Source organism: Lithobates pipiens, unplaced genomic scaffold (genome assembly GCF_037356315.1).
Source record: "Lithobates pipiens isolate NorthernLeopardFrog02 unplaced genomic scaffold, aLitPip1_a1.2 Scaffold_22, whole genome shotgun sequence".
NCBI classification, from domain to species: domain Eukaryota; kingdom Metazoa; phylum Chordata; class Amphibia; order Anura; family Ranidae; genus Lithobates; species Lithobates pipiens.
This window is the reverse complement of record NW_027507784.1, coordinates 168,354,170-168,379,799: the sequence shown is the minus strand read 5'-3', so window position 1 is coordinate 168,379,799 and position 25,630 is coordinate 168,354,170. Positions and strand designations below refer to the sequence as shown.

General features: G+C 41.6%; 1 protein-coding gene across 13 annotated transcripts in view; it reads right to left on the bottom strand.

Annotated features, from left to right (window-relative positions):
* Positions 1 to 25,630, bottom strand: part of KIAA2012 (KIAA2012 ortholog) — a 266,686-nt gene that overhangs the window by 101,459 nt on the left and 139,597 nt on the right. For all 13 annotated transcript variants that reach the window (XM_077448591.1, XM_077448592.1, XM_077448593.1 and 10 more), the window contains exons 11-12: positions 25,124 to 25,261; positions 11,762 to 11,830 (exon numbers count right to left, since the gene is read on the bottom strand). In XM_077448591.1, the coding sequence (XP_077304717.1) occupies positions 11,762 to 11,830; positions 25,124 to 25,261 (207 nt within the window). The remainder of the gene's footprint in view (positions 1 to 11,761; positions 11,831 to 25,123; positions 25,262 to 25,630) is intronic.

Genomic DNA, 25,630 nt, shown 5'->3' with positions numbered 1-25,630 from the left:
TTGTAGACGCTATAACTTTTGCACAAACCAATCAATATACACTTATTGTGATTTTTTTTTACCAAAAATATGTAAAAGAATACATATCAGCCTAAACTGAGGGGAAAATTGTTTTGTTTTTTAAAAAAATTGGATATTTATTATAGCAAAAAGTAAAAAAATACAGTTTTTTTCAAAATTGTCAGCCTTTTTTATAGCGCAAAAAAAACAAAAAAATGCAGAGGTGATCAAACACCACCAAAAGAAAGCTCTATTTGTGTGAAAAAAAATGATACAAAATTGAATTTGGGTACAGTGTTGCATGACCGCGCAATTGTCATTCAAAGTGTGACAGCACTGAAAGGTGAAGTGTCCTGTATTGAAGTGGTGAAAGATAACATCAGGAGACCCTCCTAAATGCCCACAATGCATGAAAAACAAGTATTATTAACTATTTCAGCCATTTTGTGAGAGAAGAGAGACAGTGTGCAGCAGCAGAGAGACAGTGTGCTTTAACTATGGATGCCATCTCTCTCTCTGTCTCTCTATCTCTTTCTCCCTCCCCTCTCCCTCTCTCCCCTCTATCCCCCCTCTCCCCCCTCTCCCTTACTACATCTCCCTTGCTCTCTCCCCCCCCTCTCCCCATCTCTCTCTCTTCCCCACTCTCTCCCTCTCCCTATCTCCCCTCTCTCTCTCTCCCTCCCTCTCTCCCCCTCTCTCTCCCTCCCCCTCTCTCTATCTTTCTCCCGTCTATCGCCACCTCCTCCCTCTCTCCCTCTTCCCCCTCTCTCTCCCCTCCCTGCTCTCTCTCCTCTCTCTCTCCCCCCCCCTTCCTCCCCTATCTCCCCTTTTCCTCTCTCCCCCCTCTCTCTCCCCCCTCTCTTTCTCCTTCTCTGTCTATTTCTCTCCCCTCTTTCTCTCCCTTCCCCCTCTCTCTCTCTCTCCCTCTCCCTATCTCCCCCCTCTCTTCCTCCCTCCCTCTCTCCCCCTTCTCTCCCCTTCCCCTCTCTCTATCTTTATCCCATATATCTCCCCCTCCTCCCTCTCTCCCTCTTCCCCCTCTCTCTCCCTCCCTCTTGCTCTCTCTCCCTCTCTCTCCCCCTCTCACCCCCCTTCCTCCCATATCTCCCCATTTCCTCTCTCTCCCCCCCTCCCTCTCTTTCTCCTTCTCTGACTATTTCTCTCCCCTCTTTCTCTTCCACCCCCTCTCTCTCTCCCTCTGTCTATATTTCTCCCCTCTATCTCCTCCCTCCCCCTCTCTCCCTCTCCCTCTCCCCCTCTCTCTCCCTCTCCCTCTCTTTCTCCCTCTGTCTATCTTTCTCTCCTCTATCTCCCCCCCTCTCTCCCTCTCCCTCCCCCTCTCTCTCCCTCCCCCTATCTTTCTCCCATCTATCTCCCCCATCCCCCCTCTCTCCCTCTTCCCCCTCTCTCTCCCTCCCTCTCTCCCCCCGCCTCTCTCCTTCCCCACAAATAGAGCTTTTGGTGGTATAATTTGTATTCTGCTAAATTTTTTGGTAAAGAAAATCCCAATACGCCTATATTGATTGGTATGCGCAAAAGTTACAGCCTCTACAAAATAGGGAATAGATTTATGGGATTTTTATTATTTATTTATTTTTTGCTAGTAATGGCGGCGATCAGTGATTTGTAGCGGGACTGCAACACTGCAGTGGACAGATCAGATGCCTAACCGGCATTTTTGACACTTTTTTGGGAACTAGTGACATTACTACAGTAATCAGTGCTAAAAATATGCACTGTTATTGTACTAGCAGGGAAGGGGTTAACATCGGGAGTGATCAAGGGGTTAACTGTGTTCCCTCACTGTGTGTTCTAACTGTATGGGGGAAGGGGCACACTGGGACAGATCGCCAGTGGCTGGCAAACATCTAGTCTGCCAGACCCGCTGATTGCCCCCCCCCCCCGCTGGCCAATGGAAGCGCCCACAGATTGCTGTGTTCATACCTCCCAACATTTTTAGATGGGAATGAGGGACACCTACTAGCAAAGGTATGTAGGCATGGGACACGCCCCCCTGCCACACTCCCTTAAAGGAGATATAACCAAAAAAAAAGGTTAATTAAATCCATAAGGGCTTTTTTTTACCACTACTATTCTTTTATATTGGCTTTTAAAATCTACAAATGCAGCAATTTAGAATTTGAATGAAAGGTTTAGCACTGCGGAACACTTTTTGAAAGATAAAAAGTGCATTTTTTATACAACTATATAGATCAGACCAAAATGAGGGAAAAATGAGGAGGCAAGAGGGACTGAGTGATATTACTCCAAAATAGGGACAGTCCCTCGAAATCAGGGACAGTTGGGAGCCCAGCATGTATGAGCCCGACGTTCACCTAGGGTGATTTTCACAGCCGAGCCAACCTGCTGCAGTATAACTGCGGTGTGGTAGCTGGTCAGCAAGTGGTTAAAAACGCTTATAAATGCAAACGCACATAATTGTGGGTTACTGCAATTACAAACGCAGACTACAGTCCTGAACGTGATTTTTCTGCTTTCAAAAAAACATCAGTAAACTCAACTGCCTCTAAACTACTATAAACGACTAATGCCGCGTACACACGACCGGACTTTTCAAGGGACTAGGTCCGACGGTCTTTCTGACGGACTTTCAGCGGAGTTCCGATGGACTTTCCGATTGAACGGACTTGGCCACACACAATCACACCAAAGTCTGATGGATTTGAACGTGATGACGTAGGACCGGACTAGAATAAGGAAGTTCATAGCCAGTAGCCAATAGCTGCCCTAGTGTTGGTTTTTGTCCGTCAGACTAGCATACACACGAACGGATTTCTCGGTCCGGTGGAGTTCTGGTGGTAAAATTTAAAACATGTTCTATTTCTAAAGTCCGGCAGATTTTTGGCAAGTAAAGGTCAGATGGAGCCCACACACGATCAAATTGTCTGACGGACTCGTTCCGTTGGACCTTTGCTGTCAAAAATCCAGTCGTGTGTATGTGGCATAAGTATTCATGTACACATGAGATAATGAAGAGATTTTCAGCGGCTGCTGAAAAATAACGCACAACTTCTCCTAAACATGAATTTAGCAGCTGCAATGTACATGAGGCCTTACTGTGTTTTTCTTTGTAATGCTCTTTATGAGCTGCAAAGCTCTCCTATTCCCCCTCACTTCCATTTGTTTAGAACATGCAGTGCACGTTAGATGTGGTCATGTGCACTGTTCTATGCACATTACAAATCCCATAGACCATAGTCCCCTACCTCCCAACATTTTGAGTTGGGAATGAGGGACACCTACTTGCAAACGTATGTAGGCATAGGACACGCCCCCTGCCACACCCCCTTAAAGGAGAATTAACCAAAAAAAGGTTAATTAAATCCACAAGGACTTTTTTTTTTACCACTCCTATTCCTTTATATTGGCTTTTAAAATTTACAAATGCAGCAATTTAAAAATTGGATGAAAGGTTTAGCACTGGGAAACAATTTTGAAAGATAATAAAGTGCATTTTAGATACAACTATATGGATCAGACCAAAATGAGGGACAAATCAGGGGCAAAGAGGGAGAGAGGGAGCTATGATAGTCCCTAGTCCATCTTGGAACCAAGCAAGAGAGGTTCTTACATATAGTGGGACCCTGGAGCCACCCTGTAGCAGGGAGTCACATCACAGCAGAAACCAGACTTTAGTATCACTTTAATGTAAGCTCTTAGCCCTTGTACACACGGTCGGACATTCCGATGGACAATGTCCGATAGGACCGTGTTGTCGGATAATCCGACAGTGTGTAGGCTCCATCGGACTGTTTCCGTCGGAGTATCCAACGGACCAAGTTTTCCAGCTGGGCTATAAAATTTTCCGACAACATGATCCGATCGGACTTTGTCCGATCATGTGTAGAGAATTCCGATCGGACAAAGTGCCACGCATGCTCAGATCAAATTCCTAGACCAAAGCTATTGGCTACTAGCCTGAACGTAGTCCCGTCCTAACGAAATAATGTCATCATGTTAAGTACGATCGAATTTTCTGACAACTTTGTCCGACTGTGTGTATGCAACAGTTTCGGACAAAATCCGTCGGACAAAATCCGACGGATTTGGTTGTCAGAATGTCCGACCGTGTGTACAAGGGCTTACATTTTCAGTAAAGTGCTTTAAAATAAATGAAGGCATTACATTATCTGTGCACTCTCCATCAAATGGAGGTCAGCTCTGTAATGATAACGAATAACATCTCATTTATCTTGACAACAAAAAAGAATCGAATAATTATGTAGGTACACCATATTTCACCAAATCATTAAGAAATGATTAAAACATGGAAGGACTACAGCTAAGAAATAAAGTGTCAGTCTGGAAAGTTACAAAAGGAAGAATTCCAGGATACAAATGGCCTCATGTATCATATTGTCAGTACAAAGGGCTGCTGTTATATCCTCAACCACCACATTCAAAACCTTTAGATTGTAATTGTCATTTCTCAGGGTAGGTTTGGATTTGATCAGATGTTACAGCTAAATAATATCAGTTTTAGGCACAGAAACTCCGACACACGGGGCCCAAAGAGTTAAACATGCCAGTTCCAAGGAATGCAGTAAATCCACCTCTGAGCCCAAGTGACAGAGTGGAGGATGTATTGCGCTGAATGCAGTTTTATTTAAACAAATGCACAAAGGCCAATTAGTTATTGCTGGAAAGCAAACTATAATCACTTCAGTATGGGGGAAACGCTGTCCTGAAATCACAGGGAAGAAACACTGATCCATGATGTCAGGATGACCATCTGCCTTATTGTTTCCAGACATGCAGTGGAATTTGAAGTTCTCCTAATTTAGTTATACACTGTTATGACCACAGGGCACCATAGCAATATTCTTGATTTTGGGTTTGCTGGAAGATTGGATAGAATGAATAAAGCAATGTCTTCCCTGTAAAGTGTCATGTGACAAGAAAAGAAAAAACAAAACTACAAGATACACAACGCATAACAGACATCAGCACAAATTATGCAGAATGCTGGGTAACAAACAATCATTTAATAAACTGAGATCTCATCTCTATACATTTATACCCCTATTAACTGCAAAAAATTTACAGATAAGTTACACCTACAGTACATTTATGGATTTACGCACATCTTTGCGAGTTTTAAACACTCAAGTACAACTAAAGGTTTCTATATGACAGGCTTAACAAGTACGTGATGCACAAACCTCATAAAATTAACAAGAAACATCCTTTATCTTTCTTGACTGAGCCAAATCTTTCTTCATTTGCGTCTCACATGCTCCCCCTCCCCAGACACTGCAGCTCACAGAGGGAGAGTTTTAGCAACAGAGGTAGTGCTGTCAATTGAAAAAGCAGTGGGCAGGACCAGGAGTGGTGAGGTGCTGACTGTCAGGGCTTTTAAATCAGCAGTGACAATGTTGATTGACCACTTGTCCTCCAAAAATGTTTTACCCCACTATAGTGCCAGCAAGCACAGCCTACATGAGAGCGATAGCTGTTCTGAATTCAGGAGCAATGCAGTATTGTTGCCACCGTATAACAGAAAGTTGTATTAAGTGAATTTCACTGGCAGTGCCAGCATGCAGATAGGGAATTCCTGCCAGTAACCTGTGTAGGCACGACCCTGGCTTTTCTCCGGACCATGTCTCTCAGTCTGACTGATAACCTGTACTTGACTCTGGCCTGTCTCCGGACCACGTCTCTCACTCTGACTGCGCACCTGTACTTGGCCCTGGCTTGACTTCTGGACAAATGGCTTGTCTCTCTACTGGAGATATAGTCTCCACACTGCTGCATATAAGATTTGCCTCACGTGTTGTGCCCCATAATGCCGCAAGCTTACAGATTGTTGGCCATGGTTACTCTTGGAGTGTCTCTAAGACTTCTATCCACAGCCCTGACTTCATTTTCACTGGCAAACTCAATGGGTAACCACCAGCCACCAACTTCTCTGGCACCTGTGCTACGTTGTGCCTTGCACGCCTGCCTCAATACTCAGGTGTGCTTCGATCAGAGCTGCAAGGGAAGCCTTCTTGTCACTTCGGCTTCCAACCAAAGTACATGCCAGTTGTAGCGGTACTAAAAGAAAACTATAAGTGCAAATGCATGTATAAAAAAAAGCTGCAACATATATTTTAATGTGGTCTACGGTGTTACTTTTAGGTGTTAAAAGCTCAATTCCGGGTGTAATTATAAAAAAAATAAAAAAAATAGTCCACTAGCAAATTCTTGGAATAAAAAAAGTTTCTTTATTGTTTAATAAGGAACATAGGATCAGTATTTATACTGATTTGATTGGGTTATACTGGCAGCAGGTGGAAGTGGACACTTGCAATCAAAAAAGCCACATATAAACTCTCCCACTCTTAGCACGCTTCATTTATTTTGCTAGTGTCCTAAGAGGATGGAAGTCTTATGCAGGTGTTTGTCTCCTGTCATTGAAAATACAAAGAACTCTCTTATTTAAGTATTGCTCTGCAGAACAGCAATGCATAAAATGCTTTATATGTGCATTAGGATCTCAAGACCTCATCCGAGAGAGGCTGCATCCACTTCACCTAGTGTAGCCCTACCACTCTCCTGACCCTATTATGTGCCCCATTAAATGAGGGCTGGCTTCTAGTCAGCGCAATAGCTTTTTGATTATCTTTGGTACTCAGCAGAAGAAGCCTGAGCTTCAAATTGGTAGATATATTCTGCCTCTGAACTAAAAAAGAGTTCCTTTTATTTCACCCAGGCTTCTCACCCAAAAGCTAAGTTTAAAGAGGAAGTCCAGCCCCCCCACAAAAAACTAAAAGTCAGCATCTACAAATATTGTAGCTGCTGACCTTTAATACATGGACACTTACCTGTCCAGGGAGCCCACAATGTCAGCACCCCAGCTGATCTTCAGATCGGCTGTTGAGTGCAGCTGCCACCATTCATTGTACAGGATCCAGACAGTGAAGCTTTCAGATTCACAGCCAGTTCCATACTGCGTATGTGTGAAGCGAGCTGCGCTTTCTAATTGGCCTGGCGGCAGAGGAAGGAGGAGGGGGCCAAACATCCAAAAGACAGCGCCGTGGCACCAGCTCTGAAAGTGGGGAATGGTATCTGTCAAAAACAGGTGCCTGTCCCCCCCTGAAAGGTGCCAAATGTGGCACCGGAGGGGGGGGGAGGAAACGGATAAGTGGAAGTTCCACTTTTGCGTGGAACTCCACTTTAAGGAAGATGTCAAAACCTCTGCAAACCATGGGCCTCTAAATCCTCCAATCCAATACAGAAGCCCTCTTCAGTATGAAGAGACAACCCCACTTATCAAAGTGGAGGGATGTCTGTTGGCCTTTGGGAACACCAGGTCAGAAAGCATCTTGGGTGCCTGGCTAGGGAAAATAGCCAGGCACCGAAGATGCTTTCTGACCTGGTGTCCCCAAAGGCCAGGTCAGAAAGCATCTCGGGTGCCTGGCATAGTGTTCAGGTCTCTGCTTCCATCCAGATTTATTTCATACTCCAAACTTTTCACTGTTCCAAAACCAAAAGTGGGTATTTGTTCCATCCTAGACCTGAAGGTTCTACATGTCTTCATTTGAACTCAAAAGTTCTGCATTGAATCCACCAAGTCTGCCAATGACCTCGTCCATCAGAGATTTTTTTGGCCTTTGTGGAAATCAAAGATGAGTACTTGCATGTCTTCATTTTATCAGTGCATCAGCGCTACCTTTGTTTTTCTGTGGGCACTCAGTGCTATCCGTTTGTACCATCTGACCTTACTATGGTCACAGAAATTTCCCATTGCGGGATACCTAGATGATCTCCTATTGCTGGAACAGTTGGCTAAACCTTTAACTGTCAATGTAATGCTGACAGTCCAGGCCTGAAAAAGGTTTGATGGATTTTGAACCTCCAGAAATCAGCATTGGACACCAAACAGAGACTTTGTACAAATCATATTCAGCAGGAAGAACATGTTGTAAATCGCGTGGGTATTACAAGTTATGAAATCGATTGATAAAAAAAACACTATAAGTGGGTTTAGTTGTCACATTGCTTCTTAAACCTCCCAAAAAATTATACATTTCAAACAAATAGATAAAGGCATGTTCTAGGTGTTGTGATGCCAAATGGCTTTTAGCAAAAAAGCTAAATGGAACTTAACCGTGGAAGATTACCTAGAGAACCAGGAGGAATAGGTTATGGGGTGGGGCAGAAGCATGGTCTGCCATTCAGGGTGGTTCGGAACGTCAGTGTGTAGTTGGCGTGGGAGAGGGTAGAGAGGAGAGAAGAAAAAAAAAAGAAGAAAAAAAAAGGATATTCTTTATTGCCATCACGACTGCAAGATGTATGTGAGCTGGCAGCCTTGTCCTGTTGGTCTTACACAAAGATAAGGTAGTATTGCGGCCAGGTAGTGAAGGGAAGACTTTTCTTCCATCTTACTGTCCAGGTCCAGTAAATCAGAAGGACAATTCCCTTCACTACCTGTATTTAGTTTGTATGGTAGGTGTTTACCTCTCAGCGACTGCTTCCATTAGAACCTCTGACTCTCTTATTGCCATTCATGATGGTGCATGTGAATGGGTGCCAGCTTCCCGTTTCACCATCTTTTGGTGGCTTAGCCAGGTCATTAATAAACCCTATAGTCTTAAAGTGATTGTAAAGGTATAAGGTTTTTTTATCTTAAAAAGCCTTCTGTTGGCAGCCGCCTCCCTCAGTGTGCATTACGATGCACTTAAAAAAGAAAAACGCAGCAAGACCAAAACTTTTTGGCATCGAGGTGCAAACATTTGCTGCTATTGAGGGGGGGGGGGGGCTGCACTTGAGGCCTCTATAGTTTTCTAGTTGACGACCACTGCTGGAGTTCTGCACTTCATTTTACTTCAATAAATACATTTTAGCTTTATACTTCTTTTCAAAAGATGATCAGCAATAAAAGGCTTTCTTTAAAGTTTTCAAATGATCATAAGAGATACATATGTATTTGACTGTACCAAGAAGCATTTAATATTATCTGTCACAATCATATGAGTCAAATCTCACAAAAATATTTTACAAGTCCATGTCAGAATCAAAATATTATCCTGTTAAACTGGGGGGGCTCATGAAGTAAAAGTACCAGGGCCATCTTTAAGGCAGGGCAAAAGGGGCAGCTGCCCTGGGTCCTGTCATTGTTGTGGGGTTCCAAAGCAGCTGCATCATACTTGCCAACTATCCCAGTTTAAATTCCCTTGTCCCTTGAAGTTTTAGTCCTGTGCTGTGTCCCGATATCTCAGGGTGAAGATCTGGTACTAATGCTGCCCAGCTCTGCCCTATTGTTGTGTACAGATGACTCACCTGCAGACTCTGTGTTTACATGTAAATAACCGGCATTCATATGTAAATAGCGGTGGCATTACCAAGTACATAGCTGCGGCCGGCGGCATTGATATGTAAATAAAGGTGGCATTCATATGTGTATCATGCTCCCTTGCAGTGAGGAGATGATGTGCTGTAACCTCCAGAAATCAATCAGTGAGCAGTATTACTGTACAGTAATCTCTAGCAACCAATTAACAAGCAGAAATCATTTTCTGTAACCTTTAGCAACTCATCAGTGAGCTGTAATGTGTGCTGTAACCTCTAGCAACCATTCATTAAGCAGTAATGATATGCTGTAACCACTGGCAATGAATCACAATTGCTGCCTGATCTAATACAGTAATCTGATTTGAAGTCTAGCTGCTATTTATTGTATGTCTCAGAGCAGGTGCAGAGAGAAATTGCATGGGGGGGGGCCCTATAAAATTTTTGCCCAGCGTCCAATCAATATTAACCCTTTCCCGCCGAGCGTACGCACATCTGCGTACTCGGCTTCCGGGGGTTATACCGGGATGATGCCCGCACCTGCAGGCATCATCCCGGTACCGATTTTTACAGCAGGCGATTGGCTATCCAGGCATAACAACCGATGCGGCTAAAAGCCGCTCGGCTGTTATGCCGGAGGAGCGGGAGGGGACGCCCCCCCCTCCCGCCGCCTCTCGCCGCTGTTACCGGTGCTCCCGCTCGATCGGGAGCACCGATTAAAGATCCGTCGGCTCTGGCTGCTGGGGAGGAACTGGAACGAAGCCGTAATCGGCTTCGTTCCAGTCTCCTCATCGTAAACACGGAAGCGACGTCATGACGTCACTTCCCGTTTACTCGGCTGCCAATGGCGCCGGTTTTAAAAAAATATCCGGTATTCAGAATCGCCGTTTTCGGCGATCTGAATACACTGAAGTGTAAAGGAGGGGTGGGGGGTCTTTTAGACCCCCGATCCCTCCATAAAGAGTACCTGTCACCGCCTATTACTGTCACAAGGGATGTTTACATTCCTTGTGACAGCAATAAAAGTGATCAAATTTTTTTTTTTTTTTTTAAACAATTTAGTCATTTAAAAATAAATAAAATAAATAAAAAAATAAAAAAAAAATTTTCAAAGCGCCCGCCGTCCCCGCGAGCTCGCGAAGCAAAGAAAACGCATGCGGAAGTCGCGCCCGCGTACGTAAACGGTGTTCAAGTCACACATGTGAGGTATCGCCGCGATCATCAGAGCGAGAGCAATAATTCTAGCAGTAGACCTCCTCTGTAACGCTAACCTGGTAACCGTAAAAAATGTTTAAAGCGTCGCCTATTGAGATTTTTAGGTACCGTACTTTGTCGTCAATCTACAAGTGCGCGCAATTATAAAGTGTGACATGTTTGGTATCTATTTACTCGGCGTAACATTATCTTTCACATTTCGCAAAAAAATTGGGCTAATTTTACTGTTTTGTTTTTTTTTTATTCATGAAAGTGTCCCTTTTCCCAAAAAGTTGCGTTTAAAACACCACTGCGCAAATACCGTGTGACATAAAATATTGCAACAATCGCCGTTTTATTCTCTAGAGCCTCTGCTAAAAAAATATATATAATGTTTGGGGGTTCCAAGTAATTTTCTAGCAAAAAATATGGATTTTAACTTGTAAACACCAAATTCCAAAAATAGGCTTAGTCATGAAAGGGTTAAAGACGGCCCTGAAAAGCACTCCGGGGCCTGTGTACAAGAAATCTACACCTGACAGGCACTGCTAGTATGAAAAAAAAACAGTGGGCAGCAAGGGTATATGCCACATATCAATTTCCATTGTAAATTTTCAAGATCGATATAAATGTTAAGGTGGAATTTTAAGGCACAGGCACTGCTAGTATGAAAAAAACAGTGGGCAACAAGGGTAAATGCCACATATCAATTTCCATTGTAAATTTTCAAGATTGATATAAATGTTAAGGTGGAATTTTAAGTGCATTGGGGTACAGCCCTAGAATTTTACTCCAGATTCAAACATCTTCTCCCTATACTGGCTTAGTACCTATATAGCTATACTGACTTAGTAACTATACAGCGTTGTTGTATTTAAAAAGGACCTTCCATATCACTGGTCAAACAGCAGCTCTGAATGCAGAAAGGGGAAACGTTTAGTATCTACAAAACTCAAACCAAAACCACAAGAGTGGAGCTCTGGCACAATACAAAATTACTCTCAAACGAGATATCACTATTTGGAGAAATACTGTCCAGAACTTGAAAGCACAAGCCACTGCCTATCTGTGCTATATAGTTTATTAGCTGCCACTTCACACTTTAAACAGTAACCTAGTCATTGACTTATTGGCAATTACACAACTGAGTAGATTTACGACATTACAACTCACAAAAGTGTTATCAAACAGTAGTGCACCCATAAACAATGTGTCATTGTGTCAGCTCCACCAGTTATCAATGGTTGAAACCACTTTCCTGATACCCAGTTACCTTTTTCTGAATCCCTTTGGCTGCCAGACCATTGTTCTTCCTGACCTGCAGATTCCACTGGGAGGCAATCTAGAAGGCACACAGATAAGATGTGTTTTAATGGAAAAATGTCTAAATTAAACTCACACTGAACTGACATCATTCATATAACACTGATTACACATTTTGAACAATTAATGCTCAGTGCACATAAGGTCTGGCCTCCTGAGCTTTCATGGGGCTCCGCTGTGCTGGGTTAGCTGAATGAAAACAGAACGTTCAAAGCTGACCATATGTGGGTCATTGTTTTTTCTGAACAAATCATTGTACCTCTGTGAAATCGTGTCAATAAACAGTTCCTATGCACATAGTCAGATTGTTTTCTTTCAATAATTTTCAGATCTAAATTGCAGCTATACCTCTATTGAAAGAGAGATTAGCCTTGCATCTGCCGACAACATTTTTACATGGAGTTTTAAAAAGCAATTTAAAAATGAAACCTTCTGATTGCAACAATGCAATACTGGGAAATCAGAATGCATGAGTTTTATGGGCAAAACAGGCCACCAAAGATGGTCTGAACTCTGAACATTTACTCATTCATACAACTCGATTGTGAAGGGTACAACAGATGTAATTATATACGTATTGCATACACAGTACAACAATATCTTCCATCCTGACTGGTACATTTCCAAGCAGATATTTCACAGTTTTGAATTCTAGTGAACCATAAGCCCCGGTTTACACACATGCAGTGCGGGAAAACGTTATTTTTCTAGTGAAACTAACTGGGTGTTACATAACCAAGATTAATAAATTAGGTTAGAAAATTAAGTAAAAAGCAATTCTGCACCCAACACAGCATTGCAATTAGAAGTCTTATTGTGTACGTGGCAAATAAAGACTTGTTAGCTAGCACAATGGTGACAAGTGCCATAAAATAAATTTGAGTTTATTACATCTCACAGTTATCAGTAGTTTGCAAATTAGCCTATTAACATAAATGCTTTTTACAAGCCTTCCCTTTCTTTAGTGACTGACATAAATTTTATTATCTAACAAGCCATCCTTGACACTACAGGTAGTGAACACGTCAGTTCCATCAACTGCTGCAAGCTATAGATTGTTAGGGTATGCAGTGGTTTGTAGTGTCAGCTATAGCTCTTAGCCCTTGTACACATGGTCGGACATTCTGACAACAAAATCCGTCTGATTTTTTCTGACGGATTTTGTACGAAACTGGTGCTGCATACACACGGTCAGACAAAGTTGTCGGAAAATCTGATCGTTCAGAACATGATGACGTTCGTTCGTTACAACGGGACTGCGTTCAGGCTAGTAGCCAATAGCTTTGGTCTTGTAATTTGATCTGAGCATGCGTGCCACTTTGTCCGATCGGAATTCTCTACAAACGATTGTACAATGTCCGATCTGATCATGTTGTCGGAAAATTTTATATCCAGCTCTCAAACTTTGTTGGTCGGACATTCCGACGGAAAAAGTCCCATGGAGCCCACACACGGTCGGATTATCTGACAACACGGTCCGATCTGACATTTTCCATCGGAATTTCCGACCGTGTGTACAAGGGCTTAGTTAGTACTTACCCAAACTTGCCAAAGCTTCATATAATAAGTTGTAATAAAAACAGAATTGTGCAAGAAATAAAAAACAACATAAAAAATGTTTTGGGAAGTACCACAAATATGCTCTGAAGGTCTCCATATCTTTTCAGATATTCTAGAGAGTTTTTGGAACCATTAATTGCATCTCTATTGTTACATGTACATGTGAAATCTACAGCATTGTATAGCAAATGCAGGTTGTTTCATGTGCTTGCATCACAGGCAGGTTTGAGATTTTACAATGTATGCATGCTTGGTTTTATGTACTATTGTAATATACACTGATCAGCCATAACTTTATGACCCCTGACAGGTTACAGTAAGTGAATAAAATTTATTATCTCATTACAATGGCATCTGAATATGAATGGGATTTAGGCAACAAATAAACATGTTGTCCTTAAAGTTGATGTGTTGAAAGCAGAAAGAAATGGGCATCGCAGATTGTTGTGTATGGGGCTGTGAACTAGTCAGGGTGCCCATGCTGGCCTGTGTCCACAGCTGAAAGCACCTACAATGGGCACATGAGCATCAGAACTGGACCACAGAGCAATGGAAGAAGGTGGCCTGGTATAATGAGTCATGTTTTCTTTTACATCATATGGATGTCCGGGTGTTTGCGCATCACTTACACTGGGAAAAGATGACACCAGGAGGCAGTATGGGAAGAATGCAAGCCAGGGGGCAGGAGGAAGTGTAATGGTTTGAGCAATTTTCTGCTGGGAAACCTTGTGTTCTGCCATTAATGTGGATATCACTTGACATGTACCACCTACCTTAACATTGTGGCTGACCAAGTACACCTCTACATTAAAACAGTATTCCTTGATGACAGTGGCCTTTTTCAGCAGGATAATGCACCCTGCTACACTGAAAAATAGGCTCAAGAATGGTATGAGGAAAAACAACGAGTTTGAGATGTTGATTTGACCTCCAAATTCATCAGATCTCCAACCAATTGAGCATCTGTGGGATGTACTGGAAAAACAAGTCCAATTTGTCTTGCAACTTACAGGACTTAAAGGATCTTAAAGGATCTCCTACTGATGGCTTGGTGCCAGATACCACAGCATACCTTCAGTGGTCATCCATGTCTTAATGGGCAAAAGAGAGACCTATGCTCAATATTAGGTGGGTCATCATAAACTTATACCTGATTGGTGTATGTTCTATTGTTAGTCTTTTCATTAATTAAAGTTAGATTGTACAAGATGCCTCGACATAGTGTATAGCTTCCTTATGTACGGTATCTGTAAATGTATACAACTCAAACCTCTTAAAACTTTAAATGGATTAGACAGGTTCTCCGTCTAGTCTGAATGGTTGAGTGGTAGGAATTTTGTGTTGTATGTGTCATTAATAGGCTTTCCTAACCAGTGTGCACTTCCCGTGTAAATTTTAAATTTATTGAGGGCCTATACTATTTGTTGTGTGTGTTCTATGTGGCGCAAAGGGAAAGAAATGATCTTTTCTATGCAGGGGACACCGGATGAAGTCACATGATCAGTGATAATATGCATGGGGGGAGCCAGGTGACACCAGAGGGGGGATATTGAAAGTGTAGAAGGACGCTTAGTGTATTATCCTGAGAGACAGTTTGTTACATATTGCAGGCAAATTAATTTTAACATGAGGGTGCAATTTTATTAAACTTTATGGTGACTATGAACTACTACACTATGGTGGTTTCTATGTGGCTTTGAGTTCATCACACAGAGTATTAACAACATTGAAGCAGACTTTTAAAGAGACAGGTACACTATGTAGGCAGTGGACGAGGGAGCGGTTTCCAGAACCATTGAGAGGCCATTATTATCATCCCCAGGAAGTGGAGGAAGCACTCACTGACCTATTATAACTTATAGGTCAATACCTTAAGGTGAGGGTCCATTGTGAATCACGTTTGAGGTGGTGCACATTGGTTTATAAAAAAGCCTTACAGCACTGGGATTGTGGGTTCACTTACCAATAGGAGGACCATATTGTGGATGCACACATTTTCAATAGACTAGATTTGAATTGTTTGGGGACTCTTTTTTTTTACTATTCAAAGACTGAATGTTTTTGTGTTTATATGAATTTTGGCATTTCTATTTATTTAATTTATGTATTTATTTTTATTGTGGGTTGTGACCTATGACACAGTGACCCCTATCATTTAATTCAGCAGCGCAACATTTTTTTTGTTTAAGCTTTCAGTCTGCGATGAACACACATGCAGGGGGTTATTTACACAAGGCTAATCCACTTTGCACTACAAGTGCAAACTACAAGTACAAATTGCACTTGAAATTGCACTGAAAGTGCACCTGGAAGTGCAGTCACTGTAGATCGGAGGGGGACATGCAAGGAAAATAAAAAACACCATTTTAGCATGAACATGACTGGATAATAAAATCAGCAGAGCTTCCCCTCATTTCAGATCTACAGCGACTGCACTTTCAAGTGTATGCTCATGGCAATTTCAAGTGCACTTTGCACTTGTAGTGCAAAGTGGATTTGCCTTCCATAAATAACCCCAACAGTGCCTTGCAAATGTATTCATACACCTTAAAAATTTTCACATTTAGTTTTGTTACAACCAAAATTGTAAATTTATTTTATTGGGATTTTATGTGATAGACCAACACAAAGTGGCATATAATTGTAAAGGGGCAGGAAAATGATAAATGGTTTTCCAAACTTTTTACAAATAAATATATGAAAAGCGTGGTATGTATTTGTATTCAGCACCCTTTACACTGATACCCCTAACTAAAATGTAGTGTAACCAGTTGCATTCCGAAGTCACCTAATTAGTAAATAGGGTCCACCTGTGTGTAATTTAATCTCAGTATAAATACAGCTGTTCTGTGAAGCTCTCAGAGGTTTCTTAGAGAACTGTAGTGAACAAACAGCATCATAAAGGCCCAGGAACACACCAGACAGGTCAGGGATAAAGTTGTGGAGAAGTTTAAAGCAGGGTTAGGTTATAAAAAAAATATCCCAAGCTTTGAACATCTCATGGAGCACTGTTCAATCCATCATGCAAAAATGTAAAGAGTATGGCACAACTACAAACCTACAAAAACAAGGCTGTCCACCTAAACTGACAGGCCGGGAAAGGAGAGCATTAATCAGAGAAGCAGCCCATGGTAACTCTATAGGAGCTGCAGAAATCCAAAGCTGAGGTGGGAGAATCTGTCCACAGGACAACTATTAGTCATGCACTCCACAAATCTGGCCTTTATGGATGGCAAGAAGAAAGCCATTGTTGAAAGAGAGCCAAAAGAAGTTCCATTTGCAGTCTGCGAGAAGCCGTGTGGGGGACACAGTAAACATGTGGAAGAAGGTGCTCTGGTCAGATGAGACCAAAATGCATCTTTTTGGCTTAAAAGAAAAACGCTATGTGTGGCAAAAAACAAATGCTGCACATCACCCTGAACACACCATCCCACCGTGAAACATGGTGGTGGCATCATGTTGTGGGGATGTTATTTTTCAGCAGGGAGAGGTACGCTGGTCAGAGTTCATGGGAAGATAGATTGAGCCAAATACAGGGCAATTATAGTAGAAAACCTGTTATGCCCCATACACACGATCGGATTTTCTGACCACAAATGTTGGCTAGCAGTTTCTCAAATTTTCCACCAACAAAACTTTGTTGTCAGAATTTCCAATCATGTGTACACAAGTCTGATGCACAAAAATTCACGTATGCTTGGAATCAAGCAGAAGGAGCCGCACTGGCTATTGAACTTCCTTTTTCTCGGCTCCTCGTATGTCTTGTATGTCACCATGTTCCCATGTTTGTAATTGTTGGCCAACATTTGTGTGACCGTGTGTATGCAAGACAAGTTGGAGCAGACAACCTTCAAACAAAATTTGGCGGTTTCGTTGTCGGTGGTGGCAGCATCATGTTGTGGGAATGCTTTTCTTAGGCAGGAACAAGGAAACTGGTCAGAGTTGATAGGAAGATACAGGGCAATCTTAGAAGAAAACCTGTTAGCATCTACAAAAGACTTTAAACTGGGGCAGAGGTCCACCTTCCAGCAGGACAACGACCCAAACATACAGCCAGAGCTACAATTGAATGGTTTAGATCAGGGATATGCAATTAGCAGACCTCTAGCTGTTGCAAAACTACAAATCCCATCATGCCTCTGCCTCTGGGTGTCATTCTTGTGGCTATGCCTCATGGGACTTGTAGTTCTGCAAACAGCTGGAGGTCCTCTAATTGCATATCCCTGGTTTAGATCAAAGCATATTCATGTGTTAGAATGGCCCAGTCAAAGTCCAGACCTAAATCCAATTGAGAATCTTTGGCAAGACTTTAAAATTGCTGTTCACAGATGCTCTCCATCCAATCTGACAAAGCTTGAGCTATTTTGCAAAGGAGAATGGGCAAAAATGTTACTCTCTAGATGTGCAAAGCTGGTAGAAACATCCCCAAAAAGACTTGCATCTGTAATTGTAGCGACAATCGGTTCTACAAAGTATTGACTGAGGGAAGACTGAATACAAATTCACGCCACACTTTTCATATAGTTATTTGTAAAAAGTTTGGAAAAGCATTTATCATTTTCCTTCCACTTCACATGTATGTGCCACTTTGTGTTGGTCTAACTCAGCCATTCTCAACCAGGGTTCTGTGGAACTCTAGGGTTCCTCCAGAGGTTGCTAGGTGTTCTTGAACTGTGGCTGATGAACCACCTATTTGATGATGATGCCTACAAACTTCAAGGTTCAGCACCACTTAGCAAAGCCAACAGCATGACACCAAATATCTTTTTAGCTGTCTTTAAGGCTGGCATTCTAAACACCACTTTAAGGGGGCATTCTTCCTATTGACCACCAATGTAAGGAGCATTCTTCCTATTGAGCCCTGATGATTTGGTTTTAGTAAGGGTTCCTCGAGACATGAAAGTTATTTTTGGGGTTCCTTTAAGGTTAAAAGGTTGAGAAAGCCTGGTCTAACTCTATCACATAAAATCTCGATAAAATTAATTTATGGTTTTGGTTGTAACATGACAAAATGTGGAAAATTTCAAGGGTATGAATACTTTTTCAAAGCACTGTACATACTTGTGCTTCTCTAGACTGCAGTTCTGCCAAGTTCAATTGCAAAATTTCTCTCTAATTGGTCTGACATTTAGATGTGGCACACTGCCCATAAGGGGAACAAATGCTGGTTGCAGGGATTTCACAGAATGTGAAATCCCTCTTTAGTAATGATAAATAGCATCTCCAATGCTTATAGGAGCTTATAATTACCGAAGTGTAACAACATACACTGCCTGGTTATAACAAATGATGCCTACATCTGTTGCATCACTTGCTACAATCGACCATGCATGACCACTATGGCCTAAATCACCGGCAGGATACAAAAATAATTTTATTATTTAGAAAAACTCCTCAATATTTTTGTTTTTTTATTTCCTTGTCAACAGCACTGGACATCTGTTTGACATCCACCTTGTCTTGTATTCTTTGCACTCTGCTGAGACCTTTGTCAACGAGGTTTGTTTTTCTTCCTGACAATCACAGTGTGCTGGAGTCAAGTCTGTGAGTGTGGACTATTGATTTAGTCTGGAGCCGATGAGTAGATGAAATAAACTGGGGGTTGGTGGGAGTTTGTGGGGAAGGAGGGGCGGCCCGTCTATTCAATTTCTCATTGAAAATATGAGGACAGTTTTAAATAATGTCCCCCGTGGCTCAGTAATTAGTATTAATAACTCACAGCACAACAGCCCTTTAGTGTCTATGGGACTTCATTTTCCAACCCTTTCTTTTTTTCTTGACTTTAAGTGCCAGAGGAAGTCTTGCTTAATAATATTTCAGTTTCCAGTTGGTTGTCAAAATCTGTCTAGACTGCAAACAATGCTGTATATGTATAGAGATGTGTTGTGGTTGTTGAGACATGCCAAGACAAAATGGCTTCTGTTTGGCTCACATGCTGTCTTGTTTTTGTATAGGTTGTATTTGTAGGTAAACTTAAATGTGTAAATAGTACAACTACATGTAGGATGAAAGCGTTAATTCTGTTACACTAGAAGGAGCAGCACTGGCCCACCCAATGAGTGGAAGTTCTTTAAATGGATCACACATGTTTCTACATCTGTACTTGTCAGCAGCTCCCCCAAATCCGCCTCTCTTCTCTTAACCCCTCTACTGTCACAAGGGTCAGGAGCATATTGGATAGGCCACAGGTTTCAGAGGATTGACATATAAATAATTAATACATTTCACTTCCTTATGACTGTTAATAACAGGAGGCCCCCTGTTATTGTGTTTTGATTTAATACCGTAAGAAACGGACAGATGTTTCATGTGAGAGCTATTATGTCATATGTAAATGCTTTTCATCATCTATCAGGATTTTGTAAGACAAAATACTAAAGTAAAAGCTGTGCAGTAAAAATAAAATGCTTTCTACCAGATGTTAGACATGCTGTATCTAAAGGTTGTCCATATACCAGTAGATCCAGCTGTTCTTTGGCTCTTGATCTGGACCGGATCTTTGGGTTGACAGAACATGATGTGAAATAGCCACACATGGTCATATTTAAACCACTTTATGCCCAAGATAAAAATCTCTAAGCTTAGAGAGTTTTATAAGTGGCTGCATAATGATTGCAAAGCTTGATAAATGCAGTCCTAATGTGACTTGATTGTTCGTTGGGACAGTTTGTTCAGGACCACAAACCTTTGGCTATTCACACAGCTTAACACTTTGAAAGTTTTGTACCATTTTCATGTAGTATTAATATCTTTTTAGACTCCTTTATGCGACTTTGCAGCCTTCAAGTTTCCAATGTGCTGTCCCCATTCCTTTGTGTAACCAAAGCCTTCTTAGTTAGAACAACTGCTTACTTTTGTACTCATTAAGATCCAAAGACCACACTATATCAGCCATGCTTCAAAGAAGGTTCAATGCTAATATATATATATTTTTTTGCTCTTATTTCATCATCATCCTCAGTCTAATTTAGCAGCTCTGACCAAAGCTTTTAGCGCTATTAACTGTGGCATTAACAGTTGACTGTAACAAAAGGCAGTTTGTTCCCTGAAAGCCTGGAGAGTGGTACAAGGATGAATGCCTGCAGGTTGTGAAGCATGGTGGAGTTTCCTTGCAGGTTTGGGGATGCATTTCTGCAAATGGAATTTAGTAGACATGTGCATTCGTTTTCGTCCGAATGCATTTTCGCCTGAATTTCAGCAATTTTCGTTTTCGTTTTGACAAACGATAACGAAAGCACAAAATCCGAAAAACGAAAGATCCGACATAAATAAATGCTTTATTTTCGTTTTCATTGTTACAACAGTTCGATATAGAATAGGAGATTCGACATGACTCTGACAATAACAATCTGTCTATAGAACCTGTGGTCGAATGTGCCTAACCTTACCTCTATTAGTCCAAGATTATATAGAGAAAATATTCGACAGAGAGAAAAGATTCTGCAAGTTACTGTCCTAAAAAGTGTTTGGGGACCCGGGTCCTGCCCCAGGGGACATGGATCAATGCAAAAAAAAGTTTTAAAAACAGCAGTTTTTTCGGGAGCAGTGATTTTAATAATGATTAAAGTGAAACAATAAAAGTGTAATATTCCTTTAAATTTCGTAGGGGGGGGGGGTGTCTATAGTATGCCTGTGAAGGGGCTCATGTTTCTGGTGCTTAGAACTGTCCCTGCACAAAGTGTCATTTATGCAGGAAAAAAAAGTCCTTCTAAAATCACTCGCAGCTATTATGAATTGTCGGCTCCGTAATACAGAGAACACTCATTGAAAGTCATTGATAAAAAAAAAAAAAAAGCGTGGGGGTCCCCCAAATTCAATTACCAGGCCCTTCAGGTCTGGTATGGATATTAAGGGGAACCCTGCCTCAAATTTAAGAAAAAATTTGACGTGGGGTTCCCCCTAAATATCCATAACCAGACCAGGTCTGGTATGGATATTAAGGGTAACCCCGCGTCAAATTAAAAAAAAAATTGACGTGGGGGTCCCCCTAAAAATCCATACCAGACCCTTTATCCGAGCCCCCCCTCCCTCCTGAACCATACCAGGCCACATGCCCTCAACATTGGGAGGATGCTTTGGGGGTCTGTGACCCCTCAAAGCACCTTGTCCCCATGTTGATGAGGACAAGGGCCTCATCCCCACAACCCTGGCCGGTGGTTGTGGAGGTCTGCGGGCGGGGGGCTTATCAGAATCTGGAAGCCCCCTTTAACAAGGGACCCCCAGATCCCGGCCCCCCTCCCTGTTTAAAATGGTAAGGGGGTACAAATGTACCCCTACCATTTCACAAAGAAAGTGTAAAAAATAGTTAAATAAAACAAACACACTTTTGAAAAATTCCTTTATTAAAAATAAAAAAAATAAAAAAAAGATTCCAGCGGAGGTAATCCACTCTTGCTATCCAGCGACAGACGGTCATCTCTCCAGCGATGGCTCATCTTATCCAGCGCAGCGAATACATCCTTCTTCTGTCTCCGCAGAGGAGACACTGCAGGGATTCCGGCGGCCTGACGTTTCTTATATACGGAGGGCGGGGCCACCCGTCACCTGACCCCGCCCCCCTCTGACGCAAGGGGAAACCCGGGGTTCCCTGTGACGTATGGGTGACCCCCGCACCCCTCTGATGTAACACAGGCAGGTTTCCGTTACATCAGAGGGGGGCGGGGTCACCCATACGTCACAGGGAACCCCGGGTTTCCCCTTGCGTCAGAGGGGGGCGGGGTCAGGTGACGGGTGGCCACGCCCTCCGTATATAAGAAACGTCAGGCCGCCGCAATCCCTGCAGTGTCTCCTCCATGGAGACAGAAGAAGGATGGATTCGCTGCGCTGGATGAGATGAGCCATCGCTGGAGAGATGACCGTCCGTCGCTGGATAGCAAGAGTGGATTACCGCCACTGGAATCTTTTTTTTATTTTTTTTATTTTTAATAAAGGAATTTTTCAAAAGTGTGTTTGTTTTATTTAACTATTTTTTACACTTTCTTTGTGAAATGGTAGGGGTACTTTTGTACCCCCTTACCATTTCAAACAGGGGGGGCCAGGATCTGGGGGTCCCCTTGTTAAAGGGGGCTTCCAGATTCTGATAAGCCCCACTCGCCTGCAGACCTCCACAACCACCGGCCACGGTTGTGGGGATGAGGCCCTTGTCCTCATCAACATGGGGACAAGGTGCTTTGAGGGGTCACAGACCCCCAAAGCATCCTCCCAATGTTGAGGGCATGTGGCCTGGTACGGTTCAGGAGGGAGGGGGGGCCGCTCTCTCGTCCCCCTCTTTTCCTGTGGCCTGCCAGGTTGCGTGCTCGGATAAAGGGTCTGGTATGGATTTTTACGGGGACCCCCACGTCAATTTTTTTTTAAATTTGACGCGGGGTTCCCCTCAATATCCATACCAGACCTGAAGGGTCTGGTTATGGATATTTAGGGGGAACCCCACGTCAAATTTTTTCTTAAATTTGAGGCAGGGTTCCCCTTAATATCCATACCAGACCTGAAGGGCCTGGTAATTGAATTTGGGGGACCCCACGCTTTTTTTTTAATTTTTTTTTTTTTTTTTTTATCAATGACTTTCAATGAGTGTTCTCTGTATTATGGAGCCGACAATTCATAATAGCTGCGAGTGATTTTAAAGGACTTTTTTTCCTGCATAAATGACACTTTGTGCAGGGACAGTTCTAAGCACCAGAAACATGCGCCCCTTCACAGGCATACTATAGACACCCCCCCACTACGAAATTTAAAGGAATATTACACTTTTATTGTTTCACTTTAATCATTATTAAAATCACTGCTCCTGAAAAAACGGCCGTTTTTAAAACTTTTTTTTGCATTGATACATGTCCCCTGGGGCAGGACCCGGGTCCCCAAACACTTTTTAGGACAGTAACTTGCAAATTAGTCTTTAAAATTAGCACTTTAGATTTTTAATGTTGGAGTCCCATAGACTTTAACAGGGGTTCTAAAGTATGCTATATACTAGCTCCGTCGAATCTTCTTTATACATTCGACAGACACCATAAGCCTTCAAAGACAGATTCGACCGTAATTCATGTGGATTTTCGGACGAATGCAATTTTTGAACGAAAAACGAAATAAATAAAAACGAATTTCGGGAGTAACTAAATAAATTAAGTTTTCGGACGAAAACTAAATTCCGAAACGAAATATTTTACTCTGCACATGTCTAGAATTTAGTATCAGGCAAAAATGAATGGTCTCTTTAATGCTGAAAAGTACAGACAGATACTTATCCATCATACAACATCAACACTAAGGTGTCTGACCAGTCTCAGATTCATTCTGCAGCTTGACATTGACCCCAAACCTACACCTGAAGTCGCACAAAACTTTTTTCAGCAAAAAGAAGAACAAGGCGTCCTAGATGAGATGATATTGTCCCCGCAGAGCACTGATCTAAACATCATTGAGTTTTTTTGGGATTACAATTAAAGACAGAAAAACTGTGGTTAGTTTTCTCAAATGTATGTTATAACCTACCTGCTGATTAAAGAACCATGTACAAGTGTACCTAGGAGAATTGAAGCTCTTTTAAAGGAAAAGGCTGGATGCACCAAATATTGATTTGATTTACGTAGTTTGTTTTTGTTTATGCCATTGATTTGATTGATAAATAAAAACATAGATTTTTATTATTTTTGAAAGAATTCAGACTTTACAGCATTTTTTCAAGTGCCCGAAAATGTCATATTTGCTCATTACATTTACTGTACATTGTGCTTCCATCATACTCTGTACTGTGTTTTGTGCTAAGGGGAGCAGCACGGTGACTGTGACCTTCAGTCACTGGCCAGGGATACTAAAACCATACTGGTGACCAGTTCTCATTATAGAAAAAGAACAAGTTGCTTGTTTCTAGATTAGCAGGCAAAGTGCTAAATTACTGTATACCTGATTTTGACCAAATTCATTGTAGTTAGTCCAACAGATTTTCTGTTCTTTGTTATTATTCAATCATCAGTCATTAATTTCAACCGATTTTATGAAACTAGGTAGATAACAGTACATTAACTTGTCATAAAAAGTGTGTAGTCTGTGTTTCTGATATATTTGTGTATTTTTTTGACATTTTCATAGCTCCCAACTGTCCCTGACTTTGAGGGACTGTCCCTGAATTGGAGCAATGTTCCTTTGTCCCTCGTTCTTCCTCATTTGTCCCTCATTTTGGTCTGATCTATAAAGTATATAAAATGCACTTTTTATCTTTCAAAAAGTGTTTTCCAGTGCTAAACCTTTCATCTGATTTTTAAATTGCTGCATATGTAAATTCCAAAAGCCAATATAAAGGAATAGTAGTCTTAAAAAAGCACTTGTGGGTTTAACCAATCTTTTTTGTTTTTTTGTACAATTCTCCTTTAAGGGGGCATGGCAAGGGGTGTGCCCTATGCCTGCATACTTTTGCTGATAGGTGGCCCTCATTCCCATCTCAAAAAGGTGGGAGGTATGGACATTTTCATTGATTAAAGTTTATTACTAAGGGGGAGACTGCGGGTGCCTCATTCCATTCCTCTCTCTAGAACTCCTTTGGGGCTCTCCCTACTTTTTTATGCCAAGATAACAGTACGTATTTAGAAGCAGTCAGACATCTGCCTAAACATACATTTTAAGTCATTGTGCCAAGCTGTCTGTCTGTGCTGTGTATAATAAAAAATGTTTTTAACGTCATCATGTAATAAAGCATTATACAAATTATTATAATGCAAATAAAGTATGAAAATCACATTCTATAACAACCGTTTACCTTCTACGTCTTCTTCAGGAATAAAGTCAAAACGAATGGGAATATCTGTATCTCGTGTTGCCCCCATTAGGGAGAGGCAGACAATTTCCCCATCAGGATTCATTATTAGACTGCCCACAGAGCCACCTTTACAGCACTCTAAAGAAAAGAATACAATAATATTATATGATAACATTTTTGTCACATATGATGAGAATTAGTAAATCAAAATTGATGTAGCTTTTGTCATACAAATATAATCAAAGTTTTCCAATTTTTTAATGTTTGTACCAAATATATGTAGTTCTCTCTTGTATAGATAGTAAAACCTGCATACACATCTACACAACTTATATTTATGTATTATCTTGGGAGCATGATTTGAATTCCAGTTTATATTATTTATACTGCATTTACATTGTGTAGCGTTAATAAGATGATGTAACAGTTTTCAAATTTGTGGTTAAAAGTATTCAACTCCACATACTATGGGACAGGTATGTCAAAATCAAGTAAAACAGTGGTTAG